This window comes from Pelobates fuscus, chromosome 10 (assembly GCF_036172605.1).
Source record: "Pelobates fuscus isolate aPelFus1 chromosome 10, aPelFus1.pri, whole genome shotgun sequence".
Taxonomy (NCBI): Eukaryota; Metazoa; Chordata; class Amphibia; order Anura; family Pelobatidae; genus Pelobates; species Pelobates fuscus.
Window position 1 is genome coordinate 42,579,858 of NC_086326.1, and position 18,194 is coordinate 42,598,051.

Consider the following 18,194-nt stretch of genomic DNA (forward strand, 5'->3'; position numbering starts at 1 on the left):
CGGCCCCGGCAGGGGAGGAGGATCTCCTAATGAATCCCTTGTCCAGGTTCTCACGAATATACTCCTCTAAGACTAGGTTCTCCTTAGTAGATAAAGGATATACCGTGCCCCTCGGAGGCATGGTACCGGGCAAGAGTCTGATCTTGCAGTCAAAGGACCTGTGTGAAGGTAGAGTGTCAGCATTCTTCTTGTCAAAGACTGCCTTTAAATCCAGGTATAGGGGTGGTATTTGTAAGTCTGTAGATTGGGTAGAATTAACCAGTGTGTCAGCTACGCAAACCGGTGAGACCTTCTGTAAGCACCTGCTTTGGCAACCTTGACCCCAAGAGACTATTTCACCCAATTCCCAATCGATAATGGGGTTATGTTTCTTAAGCCAAGGATACCCCAAGACTATTGGAACAGAAGGAGATGAAATAAGCATAAAAGATATACCTTCCTCGTGTAAGATACCAACAGTTAAGTTAACAGGTATGGTCTCATGAAAAATAACAGGTTCAGATAATGGTCTACCATCTATGGCCTCAACGGCCAAGGGTGTATCCCTTAGCTGGGATGGGATAGAGTGTTTAGTGACGAAGACTTGGTCAATAAAGCTTTCAGCAGCTCCGGAATCTATCAACGCCATAGTATTTAATACTCCCTTCTCCCAAGCTAAAGAAACAGGTAGTAGAAGCCTATGATCTTTATAGTCATGTATAGAGGACAAGATAGAAACACCCAAGGCCTGTCCTCTAGAGGAACTTAGGTGCGAGCGTTTCCCGGGCGGTTAGGACAGTTTAGGCGTAGGTGACCTCTTGCTCCACAATACATGCACAACCCCTCCCTTCTCCTGTACTGTCTCTCCTCTTCTGAGAGACGAGTATTGCCTATCTGCATAGGTTCTGGAAGCGCTAAAGTTGTAGATTCAGGACTTTGGAATGAGGGAGCTAGTCTAAAGGAAGGTCTACGGGTTCTATCTCGAGTGTTCTGTCTCTGTCTTAAACGTTCATCAATTCGAGAAATAAAAGAAATTAAATCCTCCAAACTTTCAGGAAGCTCTCTTGTGGCAACCTCATCTAGAATTTCGTCTGATAGTCCGTTTAGAAATACGTCCATATAAGCCTGTTCATTCCACTTGACTTCTGCTGCCAAGGATCTGAACTCTAAGGCATAATCAACAAGGGTTCGGTTATGTTGTCTAAGACGTAACAGTAGTCTAGCAGCATTAACCTTTCTACCTGGAGGATCAAAAGTCCTTCTAAAAGCAGTGACAAAGGCATTATAATTATAGACTAACGGATTATCATTCTCCCACAAAGGATTAGCCCATCTCAAAGCTTTATCAATGAGTAGTGTGATTATGAATCCAACCTTCGCCCTATCTGTAGGGTAGGAGCGGGGTTGTAATTCGAAATGAATACCTATCTGGTTTAAAAAACCTCGACACGTATCCGGAGAGCCACCATAATGTACAGGGGGAGTTATACGGGATGAAGCACCTACTGTGGCTACCTCTAGGCCTGAACTTACAGGAGAGATGGATGCAGTACGCATCTCTTCTGATTGGTTACTAGAACGAGATAGTAAGGCTTGCAACGCTAGAGCCATCTGGTCCATTCTATGATCCATGGCCTCAAATCTAGAGTCAGGAGAACCGACCTGAGTGTTTGTACCTGCAGGATCCATTCGCCCTGTCGTAATGTCAGGATCGGGACAGGGATCCAACACGCAGAGTACAAACAGGAGAAGTTACGTATACCGGACCTTAGAATGGCCGGACTAACGTAAGGAGTAAGCAAAGAATGGTCTAGAGACAAGCCGAGGTCGAGGGAACGAGAGAGCAGGTAAACGAGAGACAAGCCGGGTCAAAAGGTAATAGAGGTAAGCAGGGTAGAAATAATACGAGCCGGGTCAGAACCAAAGAGACAAATAGAAATAAGAGCGCTGAGTGACTAGACTAGCTAGAACCACGACAGGGCAATGAACCAATACACAAAACCTTATTTTATACCCTGGTTCTAAATAGATGATCACGCCCCCGACGAGTCCTGATTCGTGCTCAGGACTTGATTGACAGGTCGGAACGGATAGTCGTCATGACGTCGGCTACTAGAGCCGCGTCATAAAAGGAGGCGGATCAGAGGCGTCCGGCATGTAAACGGCCGAGAGGACTGCGAGGAACGAGTGAGTCAGCCCCTCTGAGAGGGCGGAATTCTAAGTGTCTCACCTCCTCTGAGGTACAGACAACAGGTACCCTGACAGTGATGTTGTCTGTTCATATGTGCTCCCTCAGCAACTTTTAGCCGGCGTTGGATCTTCTGGACCACAGAGAAGCCGCTCTCCTGGCAAAAGGTAGGCAAAGAGGAGGGTGGCTAAAACATCTTAAATTGTGTATGTATGTTTGTTGGTGTGTGTATGTCAGTGTGTGAGTGGTAATTATGTTGCATGGTGCATGTGTGCAATTGGGTGTGTATGGGGGTGTGTGTTGGTGAAAGGCCCAGCCACTGGGTTTGTAAGCTATAACTGATAACAGGCCAGAGGGTTGGCACCAGGAGATCCATGAAAACGGTAAACCATAGGAGGTGGTCCAAGGCAGGGAACTCTGGGGAACAGAGGGCAGTAGTGGTATAGTGCTTGGCGTGTCTCTGTAATACATAAAACATAGAAACTGAGGAAAGTACCGGTAAATTAAAAACATTCCATTACTTTTCAATGAGACCAGGGCATGGCTCCAATCTAACAGTTTATCCTAGGTATCCCACTGTTTTGAAATGTTGTCCATGGTTTCAAGTTTTTCTGTGTCATGTAAAAAAATAAATGGACCAGCTTGGTGAGCTAATAAAAGCTGGACTGCATGTTGCTTCATTTATTCCTTTTTGTCCATCAATGAACACACACGTGAGAGGTTACTATACAGCTTATGTAGTTATGGTGCTGGCGTGGCCATTTTAAGTGGATCTGTTACGTTATTGATGGTTTTCCCATTGATGGTAACTATCCTATCTTGATTTGTGTGATCACCCTCTGTGTTCCAGGCTTTTGGTAGAGTATGATATGCCCTGGCAGATGTAGATGTGTGAAAACAAAAGATGAAATGAGAACAGGTCAGTGAACAATCAGGCAGCATATGTAAAAAGGACATACGCCATAAGGCATGGCTTCCTACAGAGATAAAACACTCCCCAATTATTAACAGTAATATGGGCCAATCTGTTACACTGTTTGGATGCAAAACAACACAAAATCTAAAATGCAATGAGTGGATATTCCTGTATGTAACAACATTTTAGAATAAGAAGATAGACAGAATCTATTATATTACCACAGTGCTGAAATGCCATCTGTATAAGGGCTTAAAGGGACACTCGTAGCAGTACAGCAACAGATGCTCCTGAATAGGTAATGAGGATGACCCTTCAGATCTCTGCAAATAACTGCATTATTAAGCTCTAAACAGCAGGGAGTCAATGTTTCCCCTTCCCAGAATAAGTACATGTATGATGGCCTGATTACAAATTCCACAAAAGTTCAATACTTTTGGCAGAATTCCATATAACTTTTTGAGAGAGCCTGTGCAGGCCACCACCCAAACAAGAAAATACATGAGTAGACCTATTCAGTACGCCAATCAAAGCTGCAGTTTGCTTATTTGAACTTGCCCATTTTTATAGTTATTGCCTTTTTAATGCGTGAAATTACAGCTGCAGGCAGAGGTTCATGGAATCTGTTCAGCACCACTATTAAAAACAATCAGGTCCACAACTGGCGTGAGAGGAGAGAGCTCAATACAGAAGCTGTAAATCCCATGGATTTGCAGAAAAATTGAAGAACTTCAAACGGCAAGTATTTGTTATTATTATTATTATTATTATTATAATAATATTTTGCTTCCATTTTAATTCAATAAAAAAATGAGGGTCAACTCTGGCCGGGGGAAAAAAAATATTCATAAATAATATTTTTCTGCTAATGCTAAATAAATGTATTCTACTCTTGCAGAACAGAATAAAAACTAAAATCACATTATACATATTAAATAATGACTGTGAGCATTGCTCTGAACAAACCGGTTTGCCCCAATGGCTCCAGCAGCTATAACAGCTTAATGCTGGCCCTGTGGCGGTCTGTCACTCCTATAGAGTGCAACGTTCCTTCGTTGTCTAAAGAGGGTGACGGACCTATAAGATACTGTCTCTCCAATGTTCCCAGAAAATTATATTTTACAAAGTTTTCTCTGAATACTTTATCTGTTTTCTACAACTCAGTAGAAGATAATACAATGTTAGCGATTCAGTAATACAACTCTCTAAAGGTATTTTTGTCTCCGAGAAAGAAGGTCGCTCAGCAGATACATCAATAATGTCAAACAATTGCAAGTTCTTATTGACTTCAGGAGTAAATTATCCAGCATCTTGTGGATATGTATATTGCAAAAGGTTTGACTGTGATTTATTGTATTGGAATAAACACCCAATTGCCTGCCATGATTCATTCCAAATGATCTACGAGCTTTTCACAATTATATTTGTGTAACTTTGTCAAAACATGAAAAAAGTAGAAGATCACTGTAACGGACCGTTTTGCTCAAAAGGGGATAAAACCCAGTTTAGGCGATAATCCCCTTTAGATAGACCAGCAGCTACTGTAAGCACCAATTTCCCGAACTCCCAAACTGCACGCATTCACTAACTCTCGAACAGCAGACACACGAACCCTGGAAGCAGCCGAACAGGAAAAGCAATACGAACAGCTTACACTCCTGGCAGTCGGCATACATTCAAATTCCCCCCAAGAATGAGACAACACTTCAGCTTCAGGGTTAAGCAGGAACTCTGGACTGGCTCATCCAGCCTGGCTTTTATTTCCAACTCACACACACAGGCCACACCCAGGGGGAGGCATAAAAGAACCAATGACATAGATGTTACATCCCACACATCCCCTCCCCTTAGTGTGACACATAATCCCATTATGCATACAGTTTAAAATATACTTTTGCACAACTTTCATAACTTTAAAACCATACATCGCATCCACATAAATCACATATTCAGACTCAGCATACTTTAAACATAAACACTCTCAAAAATCATACCAATCCCTTCAGTAAATAAAAAGTTATACGGAAGTCCTTTTATGACCGACCGCAAGCACCTTTTCTTGCCCAAAATAGTTCCATGGATTTGGGCTGTGCGGTCGGTCCATTCCTGGTATAAAAACGACTAAGTCCCGTTCGAAGTGTGTTCGGTACTTCGACTTTAGTGAAGTCGATGGTACGGGTCGGCGGTGTTCGAGTTAAAATGGCCGCCGCCACGTGGTCCTTTGTCCGATGCCGGTCACTTCGACGACTTCGACAACTTCGGTAACTTCGACACTTTGGCAACTTCGGCACTTCGGCTGCATCCGAAGTGCCGTCTAGTAAGTGCCAATCCTTCTCCCATAGTCATTAAATGGGCGAACACTGTTTTTAAAGGGCCCAATCTCTCAGGGCCATAATCGCTGGGCAGGAGGCTAGCAACCAGGCTTCTCCAGTTCACAGTGGCGAAGTTGGTTTCGCCACAATCACCTCCTATTTCACAAGAACAAAGCAATCAACTTGTAATGCTCATTGGGATTACACATGGGGTTTTCAGGCCTTCCAACTATCCTGATTTTCAGAACTATCCTGTTGGGGTACATTCCCACCTTTCTTGTGTAGCTGTTGCAAAATATGGTTCCTTCTTCATGTCTTAAGGACACCAGATATTACTCTTCTTATTAATTGCATAGTGGGAGCCTCTTTGTGCGCCTGTCCTGGTTAGGCTAAACTGGGGATTATTAGAAATTCACGGGAAATTACATAATTAAGCCAAAACAGCTTGAGCTGGAAATATTCCTGACAATGGGATTTTCTTTTTGGCCAAACAGACACAGAGTTAAATCCTGATGGTGTAGCGAATAACACTGAGAAGTGTTAATTAATCCAATTCGTGTCAGTCACAACAACCCCTAAAGTGGGGACATTACTTATTCTCTCAGAACAGCAGCAGTTGTTCAACAAATATTGCCAAATAAAATTTGTTCGGTATCAAATTCAATCATTCGTCAATATTTTAATCGTTATTTGTTAATTCGCCATTTTCATAAAAAAAATGTATTTGTCAGGGGGGCGGAGCCAAGCGCTCAAACGAAATGGTCGCAACTACCTAGAGCTCCGACAAAGGAGAACAAAGGACGGGGAAAATTACCTGACCCGATACGCCACGGAAAGTGGACACCCCCCATCTCGATACACCCGGTCGGGAGCTACAATTCGATGCCTTTCCTGTTCCCGCAACCCTCAAACACCTGGATCTAGACCAGTATAGCTAATAAATATATACTGGTAAGTTAGTCCAAAGGGATCCTAAACAGTGAGAGTGCAGCACGTAATAAAACCCCATCCAGCCCCAGTGCTGGCTATACTGAATGTCCAGATAAGACCAGAATGGCAGTAGGTCTCACACTGTCTACTATAGCAGACAGTCATCAGTGAAATAACGATTGTACGTTCCCTATAAATCGCTCCATACAGGCTCCAACTCCTACTTCCCTAACTAAACACCCCAAACAGTGTGAACAAAAAAATAAAGTGCCGTGGTTATAAAAGCATTATCTGCCTGCCTAACGCGTTTCGGCGCTACGCAGAGCGCCTTTCTCAAAGGCTGTAAACGAGCAAATGCCCGTTTCTGGTCTTATCTGGACATTCAGTATAGCCAGCACTGGGGCTGGATGGGGTTTTATTACGTGCTGCACTCTCACTGTTTAGGATCCCTTTGGACTAACTTACCAGTATATATTTATTAGCTATACTGGTCTAGATCCAGGTGTTTGAGGGTTTCTCCAGTATTAGCTACATATGTTCTTCTTGTAGCAAGAGAGTGTTTTTCATCTGTAATTAGTAATCAGCATGAGTCACTAGGCAACACTTATTTAAGCAGGATCCTCCAGCATAGCCACTATTGGGGCTTGTATGTCTCTTAATTCTTAATTGGCATACTGACTCTGAGGTTCTATCTGCATTACTAGTCAGTGCCTGAGTGTCTCTTTAGCTCAAGCTCTGATTACTATTCCTGTCCGCCCATTATTGGGAGTATGCTCATTTGCACCTACTAGTTGATATGAGTTACTATGTAACACTGTTCTAAGCAGTATCCTCCAGTGTAGCCACTATAGAGGCTTGTTTGTCTCTATATTACTTTTGGCAATTTGGAACTGAGGATCTATCTGCATATACTAGCCAGTGTGAGTTACAAGTATTGAGAGTGTGTTTAATTGCACCCACTAGTTAATATGAGCTACTATGTAACACTGTTCTAAGCAGTATCCTTAAGTATAGCCATCATTGAGGCTTGATTGTCTCTGCATTTTCAATTGCCAATTGTGTACTGAGGATTTATCTGCATACACTAGCCAGTGTGTGTTATAAGTATGCTCTATTTTAATCCTTATTAGGATTTGAGTGTCTATTTAAACGACAGTGGGTACTATCACTACTGCCAGCCCTTTATTGAGAGGTCTTGGTGTCTCTCTCCTTTATATTTTCATTCGGCAGGGTGAATATTTATACAGCTATGTACCCCTGTTCATACTCCTCCTATAGCTCCCTGAGCTCCTTATATCTCCCTTCCTGAGTGGGTTATTTATTTGTTATTTTTATTATTATTTCGTTCATTATCTCTCTTTTGTTCATGACCTTGTATACCGATTAAATGATTATTAAATTTTAACAGCCAACTGAGATCCATATCTCACCAGTGTTTCCTGGACGTTCGGTCCTAGGTTTACACTTCTTTTTTTCTTTCTTTATAATCCACACCTACAAAGATTACGGTGACATAGGTCACTCAATGCACACAGGTTAGACGCATACCAACACACTCATGCACTACACTACACGGGAGGTTGCAACAACTCCGAGATGGCCTCATACCCACCCTCACGGAACCCCAGCAAGAGACGGGATCACTATAGCGACACCCCCCACACACACACAAGTCTCTGCCAACAGGAGACACCCTCTACCGAGCACCACAGACCAACGATTACTCTAGGAACAACAGTCGCCCACACTTTCTATAATGTTAAGGCGCAGAATACAACCGACCGGGTAGAGTATATGACACCGGGAAGGCACACTGATACCGCCTCACAACACCGCAACACACAAACAGTCACACGACAGGCGTAAAAACATCCGAGAACTTCACAAAATTACATTATATACATGCAAATATCAAACGACTTTAATGCTAACTTTGTATATGAACGTTTTATCACTTGTCACAATAGCACATGGGAAGAAACAAAAGACAAAAGCAGAACTTACAAAGAATGTAGAGGGTACCGGGGAAGGTTAACTACATGACTAGATCAGTTTACCCACTGACTACTACCAATGAATAGCACTAGATAGCCTTAATACACATGAAAAGGTACCCCCGGCTGCACTGAACATATTGAAGAACGCAGTGCTAGCTTTACTGTACTGTCACGACTATATTGACCCATGTTACGGCTCAACAGCATGGCAAAGGCAAACGAACCACGCTCCCTAATTTTACCTACATAGCCAGTCACTAAGACCGAATGACACTCTACACCACCTTTATATAGGCTTTTTTAACCTGACAACACAAAGTCGTTTATAATATAAAATGAAGCGGACACTCATGTAAGAATGTATCAATGTTATTGACCACTGTCTATATGTGCATTTACCATGATATATTTTTCCTTATTCTTCCTTTCTGTAACGTACCCATAAAGCTTCAATAAAATAAAGATTGACAAAAAAAAAAATGTATTTGTCCGAAAACGAATGCACAGGTATACTAAATATAATTTAAACCTCTCAACTTTAGCAGCTCTGATAGCAGAAGGGTTGGAGTCGGCATGTGATGCCACTGTGCACCGCGTCACCATGACAAGTTGCCCAGTTGGGCTGCCCATACACTGAGTGGTGCTGAAATTATAATATATGTGTTTAAACGCCATAGCAAGCAATTTTACGTGCTTGTTCTATGCATTTCCTCAGTTCCACTGGCAATATGGGTGATAGAGCTGGTGATTGAGGAGAAATCGTGTGAATTGATCATGTTGTTTGTATCCCCCTCCTGGACAAGGGATTTATGGATAGATTCAGACCCCATATATTTGAATGAGTTCTTGATGGTTGTAGCCTTTTGCAGGTCTGTGAGTGGACTGGGTGTAACAGCTGCAGTAACTTTAATGACCAATATCTTTTCATTTTTTTTAACTTTATTTTTTAACTATTTTTGCATATTTTTCAAAATTGTTGTGACTTTCAGGCTTAAGTGCACCTTTTATTAAAATTGTAAAAAAAAAAAAAAAAAAAAAAAAGACTATCTTGCACTTTCAATCAGGTAACATAAGAATGACAAAAATTATCATTCAAGCAAGTCAGTTGCTAAGCTCCAGCAGCTACTGAGATGTTGTTTTTTTTTACCCTCAAAACCTAATGCAATCTTATTAGACGTCTGGGCACTATGCCCTCACCTAATATGGCCGCCGCAGCGTCACGTCCAGTACGCTCAACCCGGAAGTGTGTGTTTTACATCAGCTCTTCTGCAAACCCGGAAATGCCGGGTAGGCTGTGACAGCTGCTACTGCTAGGCTGTGTTTTTCTTTTTCACACCCCCAGCTCCAACATGATCCCGTTTACCGTCAATATCAAGCTGTCTACCCGCACGCTGACCGGAGCCCTGACCCAGAATAACAGGGGGGCGCTGGACTGGTGAGTGGCTGCTGGCAGAGGTCAGAGGTTAAAGGTCAGCCAGGTCATTTAATATGAGCAGAAACACATCTATGAATACACATAGAACATTGCCTGCAAAATATGTATCCCTGTGTTAGCCACTATGGCTTAATGCAGTGGTGCTGGTGTCTATAGTCAGTCCCAGCAGTGTTGGCAATGTAAACACTGCCGTTTGAGAAACAGGGCAGTGCTTACATTGCTGCCTGGGAACATCTCTAGCGGCTGTCACTCAGACTGCCACTAGATGCGCTTTCTGTGTCCGTACTGCACTTGTCCAGTAATGACGTTCAGCGTCTCCACGGCGCTGAACGTTTCCAAGAGAGATGCACTGATTCAATGCGTCTCTATGAGGAGATACTGAAAGGTGCAGTTTTGTCATGCATGCGCAATATCCTCCCAAGATTAATGATCTAAACAATGAAGGGGGGGTCCAGGCAGGGTGGCGGTGTGGGGAAAAAAAGGGGAGTAAAATCACCTTTCCCATGTAATCTGAGAGGGTCTGGTAACCTAAATAGTTAAACATTATAGTGTCAGGAATACATGTTTGTACACTATACACTATAGTGTTCTATTAAAGACGTTCACCTTTACTGCTTAAAGCTAAGGAACTTCATAGAATTGGCAATATAAAAGTGCTGCAAGAGGGAAATAAAATCATTGCTTATTAAGGAATGTTAAAGTACATGACTGCGACACACTGCAGGACAGCACATGTAAGTGTTGTGTGCCCAGGAAAACATGGAGTATCTGGCAGGCTTAGCACGTAATGTACTTTACGTGCTGGTGGGAACTACAAGTGTTCTATGACGTTGGTTAGTTTTAAAGGGACATTCACAAGGCCTCCCAATGGTCACAGTTTTGGGGTCCTGTCCTGATTTTTCTGTGTCCTGTATCCATGGACACTAGGGAACTCTTCAGCAGCACAGATGTGCTTGCGCTGAGAACGAACACGAGGATGATGCAGTAAATGCTTCAGTAGCACTATCTGCATGTTGGGGGCCAGCCAAACAGGTTGTCAGGCAGGCTTGCTTGTTTCCTTGATGTCAGGCTGACAAGCCTCTTCTGTGGGTAGGCCTGCCTCTTTTCCACTGTGTCACTGGTGACACCCCCTCACGTTTTCCCACCCTGTCCTGATCTTATACCTACCATAGTTGGGAGGTATGCTCTAAGCACCAAAACCACTTCATGATATTAGTGGTGTTGGTATGACAACCCGGTCTTTTTTTTTTTTTGGCAATGTAATAATTTGCTGTTTCTGAGAAATGCCTGTAGTGACTCCCAGACAGACAGCAATTATATGCACTTCCTCATTGAAGACCTTTGATTTTCAAAGGCTTTCACATTCACTGCCATCAAAAGAAAGTATGATGACACAGAATGCTTCTAATGCTTCTCATTGGTTGCTGCTGTCCACACTATTGCCCAATCCCCCAACATTGGTTGCTGCAAATATGAGCGCTGGTTCGTGGGTAAAATAATGCAGGTTAGTGATATGGATCTTGAAACTGGTGTGGATCTGCCTAAAGAATAGCACCCAAACTACTCAAGAAAATGAACAGGCTCAAATCAGAATATTAAGTGCACCTCAGTGCTACCCCCTCTAGCACTAGAAAGGCATAGTACATTATAAAAAGGGTGATTTATACCTGAAACATTTGTTTTGTTTGTCCTTTTATTAAAAATGGTAGTACTGAGGTGCTCTTAAAGGACCACTCTAGGCACCCAGACCACTTCAGCTTAATGAAGTGGTATGGGTGTCAGGTCCAGCTAGGGTTAACTAATTTTTTTATAAACATAGCAGTTTCAGAGAAACTGCTATGTTTATCAATTAGTTAAGCCTTCCCCCTATGTCCTCTAGTGGCTGTCTCATTGACAGCCGCTAGAGGCGCTTGCGTGCTTCTCACTGTGATTTTCACAGTGAGAGCACGCCAGCGTCCATAGGAAAGCATTATGAATGCTTTCCTATGTGACCGGCTGAATGCGCGCGCAGCTCTTGCCGCGCGTGCGCATTCAGCCGACGGGGAGGAGAAGAGGAGGATCGGAGGAGGAGAGCAGGAGGAGATCTCTCCGCCCAGCGCTGGAAAAAGGTAAGATTTAACCCCTTTCCCCTTTCCAGAGCCGGGCGGGAGGGGGTCCCTGAGGGTGGGGGCACCCTCAGGGCACTCTAGTGCCAGGAAAACGAGTATGCTTTCCTGGCACTAGAGTGGTCCTTTAATATTCTGATTTCCACTTGTTCTGTGTTTTGAGTAGTTTGTGTGCTTATATGGTAACCACTTTAACAGAACCTCTGTGCTTTTAGAACCACAGAAGTGAATTTGTTGGTTTTTTTATTTTAAATACTTTTTAAATGCTGCAGTATCTAAACCTGTGTTTCCAACATTTGTTGCCCAAAGAATAGGCAGGTCAATTATGTAGGTCGGTCCTCTAAGGACAGACTAGACAAGACTGTTGTTAGCGTGCTTGTGCCCTTAGTACAGCACAAGCACATCTATCTATGTTATGCTGTTTGTGCCCTCATATTCTTCCAATGTGCCCTTCACCATTATTGGTATATTTGGTCAATGCACCTTTGTGACAATAGGTCTCTGATGTCAGGTTCACTCACAATACAGTTATATTCTGCCAGTTTCCTTCTCAACACAATAGATCTGTTTCTCCAGTGTTCCAATCGCAACTATAAGCCATTTCGTCCAGTGATACGGTCAGTGTTATTCGTGTATTCTGCCAGTGTCTCTCATTGCTACAAGTGTTTTCTTCCAGTGACCTTCTCATCACTGTTGTCTTGTCTCACATTACGATCTACACCAGGGGTGCCCAAAAGGTAGATCCCCAGAGGTTTTAAATCTACAGCTTTCAAGATGCTTTATCAATCTAAAGGCATGCAAAGCATCATGGGAGTTGTGGTTCTACAACATCTGGGGATCTATTTCTTGGGGACCCCTGATCTACACTATTCTGCCGGTATAACACCACTATAGCAATCACACCATATATTCTGCTCAGTACTAATTCCCAGCTTCAAGAGTGCCAGATAAACAGGAGGTAAATTGGGGTCATAAAGGAGAAAAGCATCAATAAGATGGGAAATTCACGTACGCTTTCAGAAAAATGGTATTTAAGGTATTGGGTAAATACCGTAATATACCTTAATACCGTAAATACCTAAAATAAATAAATATATATATATATATAAAATATTTTCTAATATGGACTAATAATATTTATTTTGCATTACCTGTTAAACTCTGTTTTGTTTTCAGGGTGACTCACTAAATGTGGAATTCAAAGTGAATTCCCAATGTAATAGCTGAAATGGGAACATTTTCTAAGTCAGTAATGCTTTCAGCTCAGCTACTCTGGCCTTAACTTTAAAATTCTCTTTTTAGTAAATAACCCTGTTTGTGTTCTGCCAGGAGACAGTGCACGACATGACGTGATGCACCAGCCAGGGAACAGCGAGAATGCCCTTGTGCAGGCAGAATAGCTGCATTTATGTTTTAAATTGGCCATTAACCATTTTACATCAAGACAAAAATGGAAGCATTGGCCTGCAAGCCCTTTGTGAAGGCTAGAGGTGTGATTAACCATTTAGTGCTTACTGCAAGGACATTGAAATCGTTTTGTCAGTTATTGGGGTTGTGAGACCTGCTTTGTAGCTGGAAATGAGGAGCTTGTGAGAAAGAAGTGGCTATAGTGTGGCTGAAATTGCCTGTTTGATTAAGCTGCCCTTTTAGTTAAACCTAAGAATACATTACCTTACATTCTTAAGCATGAATTTTCAGAAAAAAACTAAACATTACTGACTTTTCCTGTCTAGAATTGTAAAATGTGATAGTACAAATTTTCCAATTGTAAAAATGTTCATTCATTTACCTATCTGCCGCAATACGGATTGACTTTCTGTCTCTTCTGCTATTTAAAATGGTTTTAACATTTAGCAGCCAAGCTCTCAAAGCAGTAACTATGGAGGAAGTGTATCAAACCGTTGTGATCAGAAAGACCGTTCAAGTTGTAAAAGGAATGTTCCTGCTTATTCCAATGGTTTCCATGGCAATTGCTCAACTATTCAAACTTTGCACCACATTTCTGACCACAACACTGATAGACCTCACTCTGCGCTTCAGCGTTTGAAGCTTCATTGGTAAGTGATGTAACTATGAACAAGGTAGCTTGGTTGTCCGCCCATAGGGCAATAAGTTTATGGAACTGGAAGCCTGTTTGACCCCAGATTTCCCTTGGTCCACCATTTGAAGTTAAATAAGAATCATTTAAATTGCTGCCAGCCAAAAGGTAGTAGATTCGTATGGGAAATGTAATCCAAAAATAGCTTGAGGACAAAAGTTACACATTGATGTTTTGTTGCATGTTTTATTTATATAGTATAGATAGTATGTACTATTTCAAGTGGAATCTTTTTGAAGTAACTTTTTCCTAAAATGTTGCAATAAACAGTTTATTTTGTTGTTACTGATGAATATTGGGATAAGATAAAGAAAGATTAGGATGGAAAAGAGCTAAAACAAAGTCATCCACACCATTTGCTCAGATATGCATTTGCATACATCTCTATTTTGGAAGGACAGTCCCTATTTGGGCCCACATTTCTCTGTCCCTCTTGATTATCGTAATGTCCCTCTTTTCTCAGAGCTCTGTATTGTTGGTGTGTCTCTGTGTTTTATTATTTTCTCTTTCTTTCTTTCTTACTAAAATACATTGTATAGAAAAAAATTGTGCAAAAACGTATAACAAAAGAAAAGAAAAACGATTTGGCCCAGGGTCTCCATGTTGGTTGATGTACCCCAGGGCTTGACAGATTGCCTTGGAATGTAGGAGCCAGCTTTTTTTTTATAAACTACCAGTTTTTATTTTTAACTGAAAAACTACAATTCTTAAAGGGACCCTATAGTTACCAGAACCACTACAGCTTAATGTAGTGGTTCTGGTGTCTATATCCTGTCCCTGCAGGCTTTTTAAAGCTGCACTGTCATGCCGAATCCCGTTTTTTTTTTTTTTTTTTTTAACCCCCCCTCCTGCCTCCACTACATCCAATTGACCCCTTAGTCACCCCCAAATGCCCCTAAGCCCTCATATTACCTATTTATTAATCTTTATTTTCTGCCCCGATCTATATTCAGGGCGCCGCCATCTTTGTGTGGGTAGAGAAAGTCCCTGAGGGACACGTCATCTGCCCACACTAGATAGCCTGTGAGATTCCCGCACATGCCCAGTGAAACACCTGGACATGCGAACGGGAATTTCATCTATTCATTCATCAGACAGACGAATGAATGAATAGAAAAATCAGACGAACAAACTAACACTGAGTATCAGTGTTAGTTTGTTCGTTCAGTTTATTACAAGGAGTGAGCTACCGGCACGCAGCTCCCTCCTTGTAATATGTAACTATAGAAGCGGCAGGGAGCAGTGCTCCCCGCTACTTCCTAAGCCCCCCAGGTCCCCCCCTCACTCTATGGGGGTCAATATGACCCCCATAATAGCATAAGGGAGATTAAAATCTCCCGAATGCCCCTACTCGCTATACCGCGAGTAGGGGCATGTCTACTAAACAGTGGCTGCTCACTGTAGAAAAAAACCCTACTATCCGGCCCCCACCCGTGCGCGGCGGGTGGGGGCCCTAAATAACAAGGTGGGCGGAACTATTGTCCTCCCCCCGGCCCCCACCCCTGAGTGGCGGGTGGGGGCCATAAATTACAATGGGGGAACGGGGATCTACTGTCCTTTTCCCCCCCACCCTTGAGCGGCGGGTGGGGGCAGTAATGATGGGGGGGGACCTACTGTCCTCCCCCCCGCCCCCACCCCTGGGCGGCGGGTGGGGGCCATAATGATAATGTGGGGGGGACCTACTCTCCTTCCCCCCCCCGGCCCCCACCCCTGGGCGGCGGGTGAGGGCCATAATGATAATGAGGGGGGGGGGGATCTACTGATTTTCCCACGCTATGTAAAATGACACAAAGCACTGTGATTGGATGGATTTCAAGCCATCCAATCACAGTGCTCTGTGTCATTTAACACAGCGTGGGAAAGTTTTTTGGAATTTTCCCACGCCGTGTAAAATGACAAAGAGCACTCTGATTGGCTTAAACCCACTAATCAGAGTGTTCTTAGCCTAATTGCAGGACGGGGCACGGCTTTATAAGCCTTCCCCCGCCCTGCGGAGCTCAGTATGTGCGGAGCCCTCCATGGGTGAAGATGGATTCTTTTTTTTTTTTTTGCGCTCTGGTTTTTTCATTTTCGTCTGGTTTTTTTTTGGGCGCTCTGGTTTTTTTTTTATTTTAAGTTCGACCAGGGGTGGGGGCCGGGGGGGGAGGACAGTAGGTGTCCCCCCCCCATCCCCTCATTATCATTATGGCCCCCACGCGCTGCGCAGGGGTGGGGGCCGGAGAGGGGGAGGACAGTAGGTCCCCCTCCCTTCATTATCATTATGGCCCCCACCCGCCGCCCAGGGGTCGGGGCTGGGGTGGTGGACAGTAGGTCCCCCCCCTCATTATCATTATGGCCCCCGCCCGCCACACAGGGGTGGGAGGACAGTAGGTCCCCCCCTCATTATCTTTATGGCCCCCACCCGCCGCCCATGGGTGGGGGCTGGGGGGGGGAGGACAGTAGGTCGTCACCCCCTTCATTATCATTATGGCCTCCACCCGCCGCCCAGGGGTGGGGGCCGGGGGGGGGAGGAGAGTAGGTCCCCCCCTCTCATTATCATTATGGCCCCCACCTGCCGCCCAGGGGTGGGGGCCGGAGAGGGGGAGGACAGTAGGTCCCCCCCCATTGTAATTTATGGCCCCCACCCACCGCGCAGGGGTAGGGGCCGGGGGGAGGACAGTGGGATGTCCCCCCCTCATTATCTTTATGACCCCCACCCACCGCTCAGGGGTGGGGGCCGGGGGGGACAATAGGAGCTTTAGGGCCCCCAGCCGTTGTTTAGGGGTGGGGGCCAATAGGTGATTTTTTTTTTTTTTACAGTGAGCAACCACAGGCTGCTCACTGTTTACTAGACATGCCCCTACTCGCGGTATAGCGAGTAGGGGCATAATTTACTAATACTAAGTAATCTTTACTTAGTACCGGTATTAGTAAATTTGGCTGAAGGACCAATTTAGGTCTTTCAGCCTTTTGGTAGATAGCTCCCTAATACCGTGGGAATTAGGGAGCTATCTACTAAGTGGCTGCAAGATGACGCCACGGCACGAATAGGATCGGAGTTTCATTCAATCGAATGAAATTGCGATCCGAACAAAGTGCCGAATTGCGTTCTAAAACAAACTAACATACTGTTCTCATTCAGTTAGAACGCAATTCAGCAGTTTCAGCTAAAATGACAGGAAGCGTCGTGGGAACAGGGAGGAAAGGTAAGAATTATGGGAAAATGGCTCTGACCAGCGGAAATGAAGCACACTTTGCTCCTCCGCTGGTCAGAGCTGGTCAAGCGGAGGAAACCTCCATAAGGCAAAGAGTCCCTACTTTGTCTTATGATTTTAAAAAAACTAAAGAAGACAGGAAGAAAAGAAGAACAGATCCTGAGAGAGGGGGAGAAGAGGAAGAGATTGAGGAAAGGTACGTTCGGCATGACAGTGCCACTTTAATGTAAACGTTGCCTTTTCAGAGAAAAAGCAGTGTTTACATTGCTGCCTAGTAACACCTCTTATGGCAGTCACTAAGACGGCCACTAGATGTGATTTCTAGTCCACCGTATGCACAGTGTTTCATTGCTCTGCATGGAGGCACGGAATCTTCCCCATAGACATGGTGATTGACTCAGCGCTGCATTTTGCCTTGGATGCACATTAGCCGCCACATTGACTTTTCTGAGATCATCAAGGATTGTCTCAGCCATGGAGGTGAGACGAAGCCAAGGCAAAAGCGAATGGAGGGGCGCCAGTAATCTAAACAGACAATCCTCACTGACTGACAGACAGACAGACATACTTGCAGACTGACACACACTCACATATTTTCTCATACACTCACAAATTATTGTTGTTTTTATTTTTTTCACTTTCCATCACTTCTACATTGGTTGACTTGCCGTATGCTATATCGTCTGATTATATTGTCAGTGCCTATGCTTATATCATGTTTGTCTTGTTTGTGAAACATTGCAATAAAATATTCATGTGGATAACAAATGTTAGACAGGTTGCAGCGAGTAAACCTGCAATTGATGCCGCAAACGAGAAGAGCTTTACTTGGGCTGTTGTCACAGACAGCAGTTATTCTAACACGTAAACAGGTAGAAACAAGACAATTCATTTAAAAAAAATATAAAAAATACAAGGCTTTTTATTAAACCGGCAATTGTGGAGAATTGAGAATCTTGGGCCTTGGCAGACACACTGCAAAATACTTGCATTGGAATATTTTTCCAATCATCTACTTTGATAGAATTAGCCATTATCCC

At 43.6% G+C, this 18,194-nt stretch overlaps 1 protein-coding gene across 1 annotated transcript in view; it reads left to right on the top strand.

The window, feature by feature from the left end:
• Positions 1-9,595: 9,595 nt before the first annotated feature.
• WDR11 (WD repeat domain 11) overlaps positions 9,596-18,194 on the top strand; it is an 85,513-nt gene continuing 76,914 nt past the window's right edge. Inside the window, exon 1 of the mRNA XM_063434716.1 lies at positions 9,596-9,757. Within this exon, the coding sequence (XP_063290786.1) occupies positions 9,672-9,757 (86 nt within the window). The 5' untranslated portion in view covers positions 9,596-9,671. The remainder of the gene's footprint in view (positions 9,758-18,194) is intronic.